General features: G+C 53.1%; 2 protein-coding genes and 4 non-coding genes across 6 annotated transcripts; 2 read left to right on the top strand and 4 right to left on the bottom strand.

Moving 5' to 3' along the window:
* The first annotated feature begins 2,782 nt into the window (after positions 1 to 2,782).
* On the top strand, positions 2,783 to 6,110 carry BJ171DRAFT_176438 (uncharacterized protein). The gene is made up of 13 exons (XM_053106026.1): positions 2,783 to 2,934; positions 3,027 to 3,072; positions 3,259 to 3,382; positions 3,482 to 3,503; positions 3,579 to 3,600; positions 3,681 to 3,999; positions 4,197 to 4,317; positions 4,424 to 4,446; positions 4,579 to 4,676; positions 4,770 to 4,978; positions 5,148 to 5,180; positions 5,293 to 5,698; positions 5,787 to 6,110. The coding sequence occupies exons 1-13, from the start codon at positions 2,888 to 2,890 to the stop codon at positions 5,997 to 5,999; spliced, it is 1,683 nt and encodes a 560-aa protein (XP_052964598.1). The 5' UTR covers positions 2,783 to 2,887; the 3' UTR covers positions 6,000 to 6,110.
* A 307-nt stretch (positions 6,111 to 6,417) lies between these two features.
* BJ171DRAFT_627388 (uncharacterized protein) lies at positions 6,418 to 7,618 on the top strand (the record flags this gene model as incomplete). Its single annotated transcript, XM_053115553.1, has 1 exon — positions 6,418 to 7,618. A coding segment is annotated over one exon (1,140 nt), but the record flags the coding sequence as incomplete, so codon positions are not given.
* A 1,106-nt stretch (positions 7,619 to 8,724) lies between these two features.
* On the bottom strand, positions 8,725 to 8,796 carry BJ171DRAFT_t181. The gene has a single exon. It is a non-coding gene; the product is annotated as a tRNA-Gln (tRNA).
* A 4-nt stretch (positions 8,797 to 8,800) lies between these two features.
* BJ171DRAFT_t180 lies at positions 8,801 to 8,872 on the bottom strand. The gene has a single exon. It is a non-coding gene; the product is annotated as a tRNA-Glu (tRNA).
* Positions 8,873 to 15,152: 6,280 nt separating this feature from the next.
* BJ171DRAFT_t179 lies at positions 15,153 to 15,226 on the bottom strand. The gene has a single exon. It is a non-coding gene; the product is annotated as a tRNA-Ile (tRNA).
* Positions 15,227 to 15,233: 7 nt separating this feature from the next.
* BJ171DRAFT_t178 lies at positions 15,234 to 15,307 on the bottom strand. The gene has a single exon. It is a non-coding gene; the product is annotated as a tRNA-Val (tRNA).
* Positions 15,308 to 16,072: the final 765 nt, after the last annotated feature.

The raw sequence follows: 16,072 nt of genomic DNA, 5'->3' as shown, positions 1-16,072 counted from the left end.
ACGCCCGTGCGGACGGAAAGAAAACGTCCGTTCCCCCGACGCCCCGACTTGCCTTCCGCGGCCATCTTCTCCCATCGCGGCATCATGGCTACTCAGCCGTTCTCAGCAGGGCTCGCGTTCTTGCTCCTCCTGTTGGCCCATCTGCCGCGTCTGGACGCCATCGATATCGCCGTCCATCCCAACAAGAATGCCTCGTTCACCAGAACTCTCAATATTGGGTTGCTATACTGGAGCGGTACAATCGCAGCCTTCAACGATCCCATTGTTGCTTCCACAAACTACTACTACTATCAGTACACAAGCGTTGAAGCGATGGAAATGTAACGGAACCGTCCTCTAGCCGTTGTCCCAGCAGAACCACTGCAGAGGTTGAAGTGCCTCGTCGGTGCGAATCAGCTGGTTTAACAGCGCGTGCGATCGCGTTTGCTTTGATTCCAGGATCAGCGGGCTCGAAGCTCTCCAGATCAACATTAACCGCCGGTAGGTGCATCACCCTGTAGTTTGGTCCCGATTGCTATCTAGAACATGGCTCTAGCTGACAAACAGCCATATCTTCTGGATATAGGAACGATATTCTTCCGAATATTGTAAGTCGATGTCCCTGCGAGCTGTCATTTCGTGGACAGCCATGATCCAGTTGCCTGTGGTGCCGGAGCAACAGCGACAGACTCACGACTGAGTCGGGATGCGCAAGTAAACACACTGTCCTCCGCTGACATCTCTTGCTCGGTCTACAATGCCATCGCAGTATCTCAACATTACTGGATATAACAGCTTCCGCATGGGTTCATCTGCAGTCGGTGTAAGTACGAGCGAGATCTGGCCGATTGCGCATACGAACAGAATGTGGCGATTGTGAACAAGAAGGAACTGACCGACTCTGTTTGTTTAGTTGTCGGCGGCAATCGAAGCCGTCCGTGATGGGAACAATGGCCTCATTGGCGACTCAATCTTAGCAACCGATGCAATTCTCATGGAGTCACTCTGGGCCGCAACCCAACATGTTCCGGTATGATCTGTTGCTTGGATCAGTGGTTTTGAGAGTTTTTGAGCCTCACGGTCACATCTCCGTGACATGGTAGTACCACATCATGGTCGGCGATCCTGTACCAATAGATATTAACAGAGGTTTATCCCTCCGCATCCCACATTCTTACCCTGCTGTTTGCCTGACTAGATCTGCTCACCGACCTCCAATGACCCGCGGGTGAGAACTGGTCATAAACGAAAGATATTTCTGGAACATTGTGGAGCTAACAAGGTCATGTTTGAGCTAGCTTTCCGATCGCACCATGTACCCGACGTTTTTCCGGACTCTGACGGCATCGACAATGCAAGGGCGAGGTATCAGTGCAACGGAACATATCTGCTTCATGTGTTGTTCGACAGTCGATCACGCTACAAAAGATCCCCACAAGGCATACTAACGTCGATACTTTCAAAATAGCGTTTGCTATCTGGGTTCATGCCATGGGATGGAAGCGCGTTGCTGTCCTGGTCTCGGTAAGATCCCGTTGCAGTCTCTTGTTTTGATGCTCTCGCAATCTATCGCAATACTTGATGCCGTATTCGCATCGCCACTTCATCGGTCATTGACACGCCATAATGTGTGCGTTGCCTTCAGGATCGTGAAAATGACAGCTATGGATACAATGTACTGCCGGGGTTTCTAGACGAAGCCAGTGCATTGGGAATCGAGATACTCGGCGGCGTGGTCGAATTCGCCTCGGGAAAGTTTCCCCTCGGATCCGATTGGGTGACTCCCCTGGCAGCTATTTCTGCCACAAACGCACGGATTATATTGTGCTTTTCCTCCGTGCTGCAATCATCGCTGGCATATCTCTGGGTAAGTATTGTATGATTTCTGATATGGAGGAGGCTCAGTGCTCTCGACCGAATGCACTCGGTCTCTGAGGGAAATGAGGGATGTAATTCGGTCTGCATGGATCCGATGGTTCATCTCTGCTACTGCGATGCGAGGCGATTGCTCATGGCCCAATCCTTCACTCTCGCGCTTCCTCCACCGCCGCTGGAAACGGCACATGGATGCGTGTCCCCCAGGCTAAAAAGTAGGTGGGGTGATGCTATAGCACCACAGCTGGCGCACTCGGCCCGAGTCTTTGGTGCTGACAGTCATCAATGCGTGCATTTGTCTCTGGAAATCGAGCGCTTGCGTGTTTTCTTGATCCTGACAATGGTTAAAACCAAACATTGAGAGCAAACATATGACTCGCCTTGTGATCCCCGATTTCATCGAACATATCGTCAATCTATAGACTATTTCAGATCACGGGTCCTGAGTACGTCTGGTTGACACTGCAAGGCGTTATGGGGATCGAGATTATCCAAGTTTTAGACGATTTGGGATATCAAAATGTGTTTGAAAATCAGCTTGTGCCTTTCCAAGATGGACCGATCAATGGATCATACATACGAAACTAGTATGTTGTATGGCGGTCCGTGTGCTGCAGCAACTCATATGGGTCGATGAAGTGCATCACCGACAGACCGCGACCCGATGGATTGGATTGCCGTGTCGCTAATGTACTGAATCTTGGCTACACATTGCATACATACAGTGGCGAGGGCGAGTAAGTTGTATAGACGCGAGTGCTTGCTGGATACTCGTCTGCGAAGCTGGCGTCTTGGACTAGCTTGTTCACACTCAATGGGAACCTCTATTGCACGGCGCTGCTTCTGTGACCCCAACCCATTCGGTAGAACATACATGGTGTAAGTCATTACTGGCGATCTCTAGCCATCTTGATACCTCCTCTCTGCTGCAGGGGACACTCGTTGATAACAACCGCAAACGCTTGTTCAAGCCAGATACGGCCCATCCCCGAACTATCCAGCAACACCTCAATGGATTGACTACAACGACACAATGACTTATGTCTACGCACCCGAACCGCTGATGCTCCCAGTGGGAGTGTAAGTTATTGATGGCGATGCATTGACCCGAGGAGCGCAAGAAACACCAGCGCGATACTTGATCTAACAAGCAAACACAAAATTGCAAACAGAGAAACATACGACTGTGCATTGTCCCTTGTGCTCGGATTCGATCACGTACGCACTGTTGTGCAGCCATAAGTCGTTGCTGCGTGCAGGCTCCTATGCACCGACCATATGATGCGAGCATCCAAACCCCTGCATAGCAATGTGAACCAACTTGGCAGTGGAAAATGCATTTTGCTTGGTGAATACCCAGGGTACGCGCCTTGCTCGCTAACAGATGAGCAACCTGTCTCTCAGCTGTTGAAATCGGGCATAAGTCTCGACACCATCCTCTCAAACGCTGTCGACACTTCGTTCCTCGAGCCATCCTTCTTTTTGAACTACACGTATAATGGCGCAACTGGCCCTCTCGAATATGATTGTAGGTTCACCGCAGTTCGCCCAGCCAGATGCACTCCGCCACACTGATTGCTTTGTGCAGCACTGATACATTTGGCCTCAAACAAATCCACCCATGAAGCGCAAGGAAATCGACTCTACGGGTAAGCACGGTGGTGTTCAAGTGGTTGCAACTTCCTCGATGTCTGGAACTCACTGTTTTGATGGTTCTTCAACAGTGTATATGATATTTATTCTGTGGTAAGTTCTGTGGGATCATAAGCCTCACAGCGACAACCTCCGGTCAGCAGTATTCGAGTAACATTTTCAAATGACCCCAGATGAACAACAGCTTCAACGGGTGGCTCGAAGCAGAAATTTACATCGATGCAACCAATGCTTCAAGAACATATGTGTTGTTTGAAAACACGACCAGCTTTGGAACGGCCGTCTGGAACGTGACTTCGCCGCTCCTGAACATTCCGGTGGACTTCCCTCCGCTGGTCTTCATGAACCCGACACTGCTGAGTTCCAGGGGGGTGTTTGGGGCCAGCTTGGCCCTCATCGCCTTGGCTACCGTTTCGGCGCTCTACCTCACAATCCTGGCAGCACGCAAACACCAAAAACTGCGACTCTTCAACTCACTCTATGTGATATCAGGTGAGCGTGCTGCCCTGTTTGATGATTCCCATTAAATCAACCTGTCGCACATTATCGTACATCCACGACCCGTTGTAACTCGTGGCCTCGACGCCGTGACTCGTGTTGGAAACCATCGCTGCGCACCACGGACTATCATCGCCTCTCACATACACCGCTATCGCACAATTCCCCGCCACGGATATGCGCTCCCTCAGTGCACCTTGCCATTATCTTGTGCATGCTATCGGTTGTCTCGGAGCTCGGAGTTCCCTCTCAGGCCTTGTGTCGGCTGTTCAAGTACGGCATGGAGAACATCAAGATTTCGCTCATTGGAGGGTGTGTATCTGGAGTGCCGTGCATGTGCAGTTGGGCCACTCGGCCGTGAACGAAGCTGTTGGCCAAACCAAGCCGCCGCTAACAGCGCTGGGCTCCACTCCCATAGCTGCATTGCATCCAAGATGCTTCGTAAGTGACTGCGCTTCCCAGTGCACCTGTTTTGCATGATAACACAGTGTTGTCAAGAGTCGCAGCGATGTCGTTTGCCTTTCTGATACCACACAATGACCGCTCACGCACCCGTCTGATTTGCGGGTGCAGGTTTCTTGATGATACGCAGAAGCACCAAGATATCGCAGTCGGTTCTGCCGAACAATCTCCTGCTCACGATTGTAGCAGCCATCTTGGCGATCAACACTGTGAGTGCCGTTGTCGATGATGCGGATGAGCCGCAACAACTTTGATCGAATCCACACTGATTCGACGAACTGTGCCTCTCATGCCCAACCAAGATCATCACCCTGCTCCTTGATATACTCTCAGTCCTGTCACCAGTCAATGTGGCAACAAGCGCAGATGGGCTCAGCGTCTATGCATTGTGTATGGCAGCCGATCACAGTATCAACAGCATCGTCAGCGGTCTTCAGATAGGATTCAACTCTGGAGTATTTCTGGTTTCGGCAGTGTATGCCGTCGAGCTGCGAAACTCGATCTGCTACAGGTATGCACTGAGTATGGTAGTGTTTCACTCGGTTGAGTGGGAACGACGGACATATCGATTTCTGAAGGAAGACGATGCACAAGATATGACAATTGGTGTTGAACTGCATTGAATGTACCAGTCTGGGACAGTAGATTGACCACAGACTCACATCACATCCTGTTGACAGCTATGAGGTCAAGTGGATCATGGCAAGCTCGAGGTAGGCCGTTGGCAGAGACAGAAGATCGTCGCTGGACCACTATGCCACAGCACGACCGGCACAGAATTTGGCTTGGCTCGGGACTAACCATGTGCTCCGTCGATCCTTCCAGCCTCGTCACGATGATCTACCTGCTCTTTGCGGTGTTCACGAACGTCTTTGTGTCAACCGGGATGCGCTTGGCCTTCCACTTTCTGCTTGGTATAGCGCTCGTTCCCCTGGTGGTGCCCGTCTACATGACTGCAGCATTTGAGTCTGTGTCGCTCAGATCAGGTGGAACATTTCGCAATACTTCGAGCAGCGGCCCCTCGGCGATAATGGGCATGAGCAAGCTGGAACAGATGGAAATCAGATCAAGTGTAAAATCGCGAACCGACTCGGCGATTTCAACGATGCTTTTCTCGACAGTGAGACTGTCGCGACACAGCCGAGACCTTGAACGTGGCAAGAGCGACGTTGGCATATTTGACCTCCATGTGGTGGACAAACGCATATTCATCTTCTCCCCAAGCAAAGTGGTAAGTGTCATCTTTGGCGCCACTATCCACAACCAGGGAATACATGCTCACTAAATCATCGATCATGTCGATCGCTCGGCGTGACCAGGTTTCCGTCGACCAGTCAAAGGCGGCTACCCATATCTTTGAGATTCCGTATGTGACTGTCTCGGCAGATGGGCTTCTGAGCAGCAGATCCCAAGGCGAGGACACCGCCAACACTTCCCAGGCAGAGCACCCCGACGAACTCTTCAAAATCACAGACTCCAGAATGGCCTATATTGTCGAGATAGTGCACTCTCGTGAGCTTAAAAACAAATGATTCATTGGTGTGAACGTCATGTCAGATTCAGCTCTTGCGATGTCAGGCTTACCGCTGGCTCACTGATGGAAGTGTACCAATCGGCTGGCCTGTGGTGGACCTTCGTAGCATCGATTCTGAATATAATCCGATCGATCCGCCGATTCACTTCTGCACTCGCTGCGAGGGCTGAGCATCTTTGCAGCCGTGGGTCCGATGCATTCGAGTTGGTGCAGAGATCGAATATCCTGGCTCCAAACTGAATCGGAAACGGAAGCATCACGCCGAGTAGTGGACGGCGAACCGCAATTCGATGGACAGTCCGCAGAGTGATCCCACAACGAAATGATTGGACAACTGTTGTCTGACGGTGCGCCGTGATTTCATATGTTGTTGCTCAGGTCTTGTGGACTGTGGATGTGCATCCGCAGACTCGCTCCGGAACGAGGGAACTCGTACGCAACATCGGTCATTCTACCCATCTGCCGATGCCGTTCGCACGATATCTTGCTTCAGTCGCACTGCGATTTCCATCCTATCCTGCACTGAGTCTCGCATCTGGAGCAATCTGTGCCTCGAACTTGCTCAGTGGTTTCAAGACACCAACCGGCCAGCTATGGATTCCCAGACCCTTCAAGACGCTCAGATCTTTACCTTCTTTGTCTGCATCGTGACTATCTGTTTCTCCACTCGCACACTCAAGTCGGTCAAATGGAAGGAGGCCTTCAACGTGCGACGGGGCCCACAGATCCACACCATGATGGCTCTGGCGATAATCTGCGTCGCCCTGTGCTGCACAGGCTATCTCTTGATGCTCTACGACCCCTGCTACTCCAACCCTGTGTGCTATCAACTCGTCAACTTCCTCTATGCACTTGGCGATGGCGTCGGCTCCGCTGCCACAGGATGGGCTTTCCTCTTGCGCCTGAGGGCCATGAACACCACCAACGAACCGACAAGCAACTGGCTCTTCCTGCTTGGCATCATGCCGATCGCCTACATTGCCAACGATGTGTGCTTCATCCTGAGTACCTTTGGTGTCATATCGCTCGCCCAGCTCTGGACCAACAGCGTCGGCTTCGGTCTGGCTCTGGAGGCCAATCTGGTGTGCCTGCACCTCTTGATGATTTATCGACTCTACTCTCTCAGATTCTCCATCCGCACGATTGGAAGACAGACAACCAGCAAGGGACAGCCCTCGGGTGCCACCAACATGTCCGCAGAGAAAATCAAAGCTCTGGAGCGCGAAGGCTTGACGCTGGTTGCTGCGATTGCGGCTGAAATCGTGGTTGCCATCGTCTGCATTGTCTACTCAGAGCACGATCCCACGGGCCTCATTGGGACGGTGATCTGCATTTTCATCTGGGCCGTGGACATGTACCTCTTCTGTGCCATCGACAGCTACGTCACCAATCTGATCGAATCGTCAGGGGGTGTGTCGGGCCGAAGCTCCGTGTCGGCTCAAAGCCAAACTCCAACACTCACGATGGGAGGTGTCGGCGGCCGGCCCATCCTGTCGACTGCCCGGGCGAGCGTGTGCCGATCTGGTGGCACTGGCGACAGCATTGAGACTGCTTAGCAATCAGGTTCGCTGACTCTTGGCTGGAAGGGCAATATATGGCCATGGTCCGGATGCATCCGATGATAGCCAGAGCCGAGCCACCATGGCAGCTCACTGATCACGGCAGTCTACGAGTCGAGACTATTCATCGAGAGTATTCATTGAGAGTATTCATAGAGACTGTTCTTCGAGACCACGGCCACACCGGCTCAAACACAGTCTGGACGAGCGGTCTACAGAGGGATGCAAGGATCAAGGCTCTTGAGTCTGCAATATCGATATCGAGATGCAGGCGATAGCATCCAGAAGTGTGATGGCGAACAGAGCGAAGGACAAAACATTTGTTGAAGGGTGAGGGGGCGAATGGGTGAGCACTTACTGGCCCGTGGAGCTGTTCCTGGCTTGTGAGAACAGAGGCCACGCAGGCCCATGATGATGGATGCGCCATCAGAGCTCAGAGAGTCGCAAGTATCTCACCGATCCAACATGATAATGAAACATCACCTATCGACCACCCGGAGCTTCGCTGCCCCTTGATTTGATGGCTCTTTGATGTGGGCAGTGTGCTGTGTAGTTTTAGTATTGGCGTCAGTGCGTGGTGTGCCGATGGCCTGAACTCTTACCATACGATGGCTGGACTGAGAGACTGGCTACTGATTTCATCAACAGAAACAGTACGATATCCTCGTTGTGTCAGGAGCAGACTTGAGGAGCTCACGGACAACGAGAAGCTTCTTGGAGGAACAGTGAGGGGCGAAATGATGAAGCCGAGAAGAACGAAAGAGTCAAAATGGTTGTCACTTGGTAGACCCCAAGAAACACCCTGCGACTCGATCGATGCGGTGCCTGGTTCGTGAATGAAACAGCAGCTGCCGCCGATCTGTCCAGAGCATCAGCAGGAGAATCAAACCCCCCTATTCATTGGATACCAATGGATCAAAGCCGACGCCGTTATCAAAGTCTGGAGTTGATTCCAATCACTGGAATGAAGGGAGCGATAGTATAAGAGCATCAAGCGAATCATGGATCCACAAAACGAAGAGAACGGAGAGCACCACGCAGACGGCAAATGTCTTGCGAACGAAGAATGGATTACGTATTGGTGGAAAAGGCATCACGGGGCCGGATATTTGCACGATGGAAGTTCGGTTTGACAGCCATTGGAAACGGGCAAAACGAAAATAGAGGTCCCACCGAGATTTGAACTCGGGTTGCAGGAGTCAGAATCCTGAGTGCTAACCGCTACACTATGGAACCGATATTCCGCATCGGGGAATCGAACCCCGGCCGTCTCGGTGAGAGCGAGAAATCCTAGCCACTGGACCAATGCGGAGAGCTTGACCTTGATCTCAACTTTTGGATCCACAGGCACAGGCTCTCCGTCGCTCTTTTATTTACAAACCGCTCAACACTCTCAACCAACGACCCCCTCCACATGCCCCCGACCCAAACGGCCATCAACGAGATGGCCATAGACACCTCGGGCAGCCCTGCTGCCCAAGAACCAGGCCAACCGGACGAAAATCGCAGCCTAGAAAGCAACGGCCATCAGGTCAGTAGCGCCAGTATCACCGAGGCCACCGAATCAGCACCCACCAAAAAGCACCGCAGGGATGGTGAGCCCATCCAGCTGCACGTCGGTCGCAAGAAGACCGTCGAAGAAATTATCGAAGAGCTCTATGCAGATTCGGCAATCTTTCCCAACCCGCCCGACGTGGTTGAAGAAAAGAAGTGGGCCCTCTCGATCCTCGAGAAGGCCAAGAACAACACTCTCACCGACCAGGACTTCATCCCGGTCGATTTCAAAGACATCACCTACCGCCGCTTTAGGTTTGTCTTCGCTCTGAAGGCAGACCAAGTTCAATGCTCCCGTTGCAGAGGGAGCAAGCCCCCCGCCTGGCGTATCGACGACGCCCAGCACTCGGTCGTCTGCAAGAACATGCTGATGAGCCCGGACGCCGCCACCAAGGTGGAAGAATGCGGGAAGCATTTTTCCATCCTCGTATTCTGGGGCCTGATGACCCGCCATGACGAAGCCGGATGGAAGCTTTTCGAACAACGGGCCTCCCTCGCCGATGCCAGGGCTGTCGGGAAGCGCGTCTGCGCCACCGACATGCGCAAGAAGCAGAGTCCCCAACAGCAGCTTCAGCACATCCAGAGTGAGCTTCTCAAGAAAGCTCAGAAGATTAACGAAGAACTCGCCAAGCTGGACCTCAGCAAACCCGAGGAAGTTGCTAGAATCAAGGCCCTGACCCAGAGCGCCACCGAGTGCATGCAGACGCTCGCCTCCGAGCTGGAGCATGCGTCCCGGGCCATCTCGGAACGCCCAGCTCCGACATCCTACGCAGCAGCCGCCCAGCGGGGTGCCAAGAAGCAGCCCGACAACAAGACAATCGACGCGCGCAAGCTGGCGGCCCTCGAAAAAGTCCACCAGGAGGCCGATGCCGGCAAGAAGAACGAGGCCATCGGCGCCATCCTCCGCGGCCGTGACCCCACCGACGGCAAGTGGCTGGTGCCCAAGACTGCCACGCCATTCAGGATGATCAGATCCTCGGTCCCTGTCGAGGAAGGACCCTTAAAGGATAGGATGGACAACGCCGCTTGGGTTTACGTCAAGGGTATCCCTCGGGGTAGCTACCGCACGATCAGACAAGCTTTCAAGGAGAAGGGCTTTGCCACCAACCAGATTCTCAATATCAGCTTTGTCAACAACAGCGTCTGTGAGTTTGTTCTCAGAGACAAGAGCTCGAGAGAAGAATTCTTGAAGCACATTACGGACATGAAATTCACTGAAGTCGCACACATGGACGTGTCGAAGATCACCGAGGCCGAGAAGGAGTCCAAGAAGCTCCAAATCAAGAGCTTCATTGAACGCGCTGCCAGGATATGTGCGGAATCCAATGACCTCCTCACGGCGACCTTGTACCAACGGAAGATGAACGACCCAGCCGTCGCCGAGCAGATCACTGCTAAGGCGAAGGAACTGGCTCGCAACAAACCAGGCCGCCAAGAAAAAGGCGGACGCGAAGGAACCACTCCTCCCCGCAAATGATGCAGCCCCAACCTACGCCCACTATTAGGTTCGCGACCCTGAATGTCTGCGGACTTGAAACCTCTATACACGAGGTTATCGAAATGGTAAAAGCAAAAGACCTCGACTTTATAACAGTCCAAGAAACGTGGCTCAAACCACAGCAATCCATCGGACCTTACAAGAACCTCATAGTTTTCGAAACCCGAGAGCCATATGTCTCTGTCGACGGCCTCGCAAGAGGCACCGGAGGAATCGCCCTCATTCGGAACCCGAAAACCACCAACCTCGAAGACTTTAGCAACTTCCGCGTTGGACCTCATCACACGAGCATCTGGTTCAAGTTCCGAGGCATCGTCTTTGGATCTTTCTACCTCAAGCCTGCTCTATCAGCCAATGCGGCAGCCCTGCAAAAGTTCCGAGAAGCCCTGTCGGCCATCAAGACCAACACCACAGAAATGAACAATCCTATCCCATCTGTGATCATGGGCGACTTCAACACCCGCATGGGCCAGACAAGCAGAGACACCCATGAAACCGCCAACCGTTTGCAACCACTGCGGACAGCTGTAGCGGGCGGCTTCCTGGAATTCGTGGATTCGACCAACCCCACGGGGCAACACTGGACCCACGTCGTCAACGGGAAGAAACCACAACACTCAGTACTGGACCTCTTCTTTGTCTCGACGGCACTGAGACACAACGCCAAGACGGTGACGGTCCACTCCAACGACACCTGTAACTCAGACCACCGCATGGTGTCGATGGAACTTGAATGGAACGCCGCCAGAGAGCCTGCCCGCCCACCAATCCTCGTGTGGCGAACCAACAAGCTCGAAGATCCCGAAACCCTCCAGCAATACACGGAAGCCTTTAGAGTCCACCACCCAGTAGTCGTAGAGCAGATCACACAGCTGGGAACCCGGCTACCACAAGAGGATGGACCCATGGCACGCGAAGACGCCGAAGCCCTCGTTGAATCTGGGTGGAATATCATCAAGAACCACGTCACAGCGGTGGCACAAATCGTCATTGGGAAGCGAAAGAAGGATGGCCCGGCTCCCCGCAACGGCTTTTGGACACCGGAAATGGCTGACATCAAGAAACGACGAAACACGGCTTATCGAATCGTGAACCAGTCGCCACAAGGCTCGAGAATCCAACTGCAGGCCATGGCCGACTACGAAAACATGAACAACAAACTCAAGGACCTCATACGACGACAGAAACGCGCCTTCTACAACACCTGGGCCCAGTCTCTCTCCACCAAATCGGACTCTGAGCTCCTCAAGGAAATCAGCAAGCGAGACAAGGTCAAAAGCGGCTTCTTCAACCGGTCGATTCTTCCGAACGACCAAGACAGCATGGACCAGTACCGGGCCCACTTTGGGAACATCTCAAGTCGTCTCGGTGTTCAAGAAGCCAACGATACACCGCGTCCTCAGGAAATACTATTCAGTCGCCTCTTGGGCCGCGAAATCACAGCAGAAGAAGTAAAAACAGCCATCCGACGCATGGGGAAACACAAGGCCCCTGGGTCCGACGGGATCAGTGCCGAGCTCCTACACCCAGTAACCGACCAAGTCTCGGATTGGCTGCGTCAGCTCTTCAACTGGTGCATGTGGACCGGCATCGTCCCTCAAGAATGGAATGTCGCCATCAACCACCCCATCTGGAAGAAGAAGGGCGAAGAAGAGGACATCAAGAACTATCGCCCGATCTCTCTGCTACAAGTTGTCCGAAAGGTATTCGAAAGGATCTTACATAGCCGACTCCTCCAGGAGATGGGCCCCATCGACATCTCCCAAGGAGGCTTCCGCAGCAACAGGGGAACCCTGGACCAGGTATTCGCACTCGATTCAATCGTCAAGTTCCTACAGAACGACGGCCACACCCCGTGGATCGCGTTCATGGACATCAAAGCCGCGTACGACTCAGTTGACCGGGATCGGCTCTGGCACAAACTCGAGCAACGAGACATCCCCCCGCATACCATCCGCATCCTACGCGCGCTCTTCGACAACGTGACCACCGCTGTTCTCGTGAGCGGCACCAAATCCCGGCCGTACTGGCTGGAGATCGGGCTGCTGCAAGGGTCGGTTCTTTCACCCACCCTCTACAGCCTCTTCATGGATGACCTCGCACAAAACCTCCGAGCAGTCACATCACCCAGAATAGGGAACCTCATCATCAACAATGTCATGTGCGCCGACGACATGGCGTTGGTAGCAAAAAACCAAGAAGACCTCCAAAGACTTGTTGACATCTCCGAAGCACACGCAGATGAAAACAATTACGCTTTCTCTCCGACCAAATGCGAAGTGCTTACCGCGGAAGCAAACCCGACCCCAATCACACTCAAGGGAACACCTCTTAGCTTCGTCACCAGCACCTACAAGTACCTCGGGGTGCAGTTCGGCCCTGATGGCATCGACGCAGAGGCCCACGTCACTCAACTAAAGCACAAAGCCCAGTTCCGAACCAAAGAGCTCAAGGAACACGGCATCTTCAGCAAGTCAGTCTACCCTGGACTGATCGTCAAAATCTACAAGGCTTTCATCCGGCCCCGTCTGGAGTACGGCCTTGCCATCGTCAACATGAAGGGCCCGATAATGAACACTCTACAGGGGTGCATGCTGGACACACTGCGATCGGCACTCAACATCCGCCAGAACGCGTCTGGTCCGGCTGTCATGACAGCCACAGGAATCTACACCATGGCGACCAGAAAACAGATACTGATGATCAAGTGCTTCGGACGGTGGTTCGACAGGAAAGACGACCCAGGATATCTTGGATCCCACGTGCTCAAGTACATCACCGAGTTGCCCCCAAGAAACCCAAACAAGAAGATACTCTCCAAGCTGACCGGAAGCGCCGCATGGAAGGAGCTCGAGAGACAGCACCGAGACTCCCCAGACAGAACAAGACTGGACCTGTTTGAATCTGGAACTGGCACCGGCACACCCATCAAGAAGGCGGTGATCGTTCACAGTTTTGAAAAAGAGCGGAAGCCCGAGAAAGTAATGTCGATCGCAGGCACCTACAAGTGGGAAGGCGACCCCATCCTGACAGCGCGGATGCCAGTAGCAACAGTTGCCCAAGCAAGGAGAATGCTCCTGTGGCGAGTCGGGTGTTTCCCACCTAAACCCGACAAGGAGTGCAAAAAGACCGGACCCAACGGCCCCAAGGTGTATGTCAACAGAAAACATGCAGCAGAATGTGTCCGAGCCAAGGACCGACTCGAGAAATATGTTCACCCCACATCGATCCCCGAAGGCATCACCTACATCGACCTTGCAATCGACGCACTCCCCAAGTTGGCTCGAGTGCCAACAAGACCACTCACCACCGATCCTGAAAAACAGAGAAGATGGCGTGCCAAGCGCAGCCGAGTACTGAACAACAGACCAGCGATCTGGCTGGATGTCGTGGCGGTGCTGGATGACATCGCAACCAAATGTCTGTCGTGGACAGCGGCCCCTCGGGCTGACCAATCGCAGCAAACAAGTACCTGAGAAAGAAACCCTCCCAGACGCATGAGCAGACACTTGGACAGGGAAGCCGGAGCTGGAGTCCCAAACTGTCACTGAATGGATGAGTTCGGCAAAACTTGACATCGCCGTCCCTCCGCAAACAGGCCCCATGGGATAGAGAGCTGTACACCGACGACCCAAATGTCCCGGTTGGCAAAGCCAACACCCAGTGCCAGAGCCCAAAAGGGACGCTAAGGCAAAGTCTTTAATAAAGACCCACCTATTGACTATTGACTGGACCAATGCGGATCACTTGTTAAATCAAATTATTTTCTTTGCCGCTATGATGATTCTTCCGCGGATTGTACTCTTCACGATGTAACATTGTGATGCGATCATCGTTCACATCTGCGACTCGTAAGCATCATCAAGAAAGCATAGCGAAAACGATTATCGGTAACAAAAGTGTTCGCATTGCACCAATAAGAGTTCGGTTTCCATCCCAAGTCAGACGCCGAGCACCCCGGGGTGACTGAAAGCATGAGAGGGACTGAGAAAGTGCGCAAGCCATCCCAGCTCCAACGGGATGTGCCTCGAAGCTTCACCACCAAGCCATACAACTGATCACAGACCAACAGCACCGCCTCTTTCAGCGCTACACAAATGACCGTTTATGGAGATGAGTCCCATCGCCAATTCTCAAGGAGACCTCCACAACAGAGGGACCATGGACCAGCCACGGGACTGAACATCATACTGGAATGTTGTAAAACGCCGTCAATACACCTTGTATCGCCTTCCCGGATGGACAGCCCATGACTCGACTGATCATCAGATGCTTTCGCCCAGACTCCAGAACTGTAATGGCCCATGACGACCACCTGCATCCTTCGCTTCCCTATTCTCGACGGCATTCGCCAAAGCTCACCAGTAGGTGTTCACGGAAAATGACAAAGCAAAAGTGCACGATGCCCTCATCCACGGACGCAAAGCACATGCAACTGGATATTGCAACGGTGTTGGAGAACATCAAGACAGCGATGAGGGTAAAGAGGGGATGAGAGAGAACCAAAAGTGGAGTGTAAACCGAGAAGGGAAGCAAAAAATGCTCCGCACAGGGATCGAACCTGTGACCTTGGCGTTATTAGCACCACGCTCTAACCAACTGAGCTAGCGGAGCGAGAGAATGGTTTCGTCCGGGATCGAACCGGAGACCTTGAGTGTGTTAGACTCACGTGATAACCAACTACACCACGAAACCCTGTGACTTCCGATTACACCGGCTCACTCTATGAAACGGTGCACCCTGTTTCGATCATCGAATGTTTCATCAGTGGGCCCAACCTCATAATGACCCAGGATTCCATGCATCCCACGCTCCCACGCACGCTGCGGGACTGACCGCAAGGATACCAGCGATATCAGTCGCTCAAGCCCGATGAATGTTCCTCTGGAGGGTCGGAGGCTTCCCGCCCAAACCTGACGGAGCGTGCAGAAAGCCCGGACCCAACGGCCCCAAGGTGTATGTCAACAGAAAACATGCAGCAGAATGTGCCCGAGCCAAGGACCGACTCGAGAAATATGTTCACCCCACATCGATCCCCGAAGGCATCACCTACATCGACCTTGCAATCGACGCACTCCCCAAGCTGGCTCGAGTGCCCGCAAGACCAGCCACCATCGACCAGGAAAAACTGAGCAAATGGCGAGCCAAACGCGAACGAATCCTCAACAACAGACCAGCGATCTGGCTGGATGTTGTGGCGGTGTTGGATGACATCGCAACTGAATGTCTGTCGTAGACGCCAATCCCTCGGATACGCCACGCACGACAGTAGGAGCCTGAGGAAGTAATGCCACAGGCATATGTCAGCACAAGTCTGGACATGGAAGTCGGAGCTGCAGATTCCAAACTGTCACTGGATGGATGAGTTCGGCAAAACTTGACATCGCCGTCCCTCCACAAACAGGTCCCCAAGGGATAGAGAGCTGCAATGATGATTGTAAAATGTCCTGGTTGGCAAAG

Source organism: Polychytrium aggregatum, assembly GCF_025602895.1.
Source record: "Polychytrium aggregatum strain JEL109 chromosome Unknown BJ171scaffold_30, whole genome shotgun sequence".
NCBI lineage: Eukaryota > Fungi > Chytridiomycota > Chytridiomycetes > Polychytriales > Polychytrium > Polychytrium aggregatum.
The sequence above is the reverse complement of the archived record's forward strand: the minus strand, read 5'-3'. Positions and strand labels throughout refer to the sequence as shown.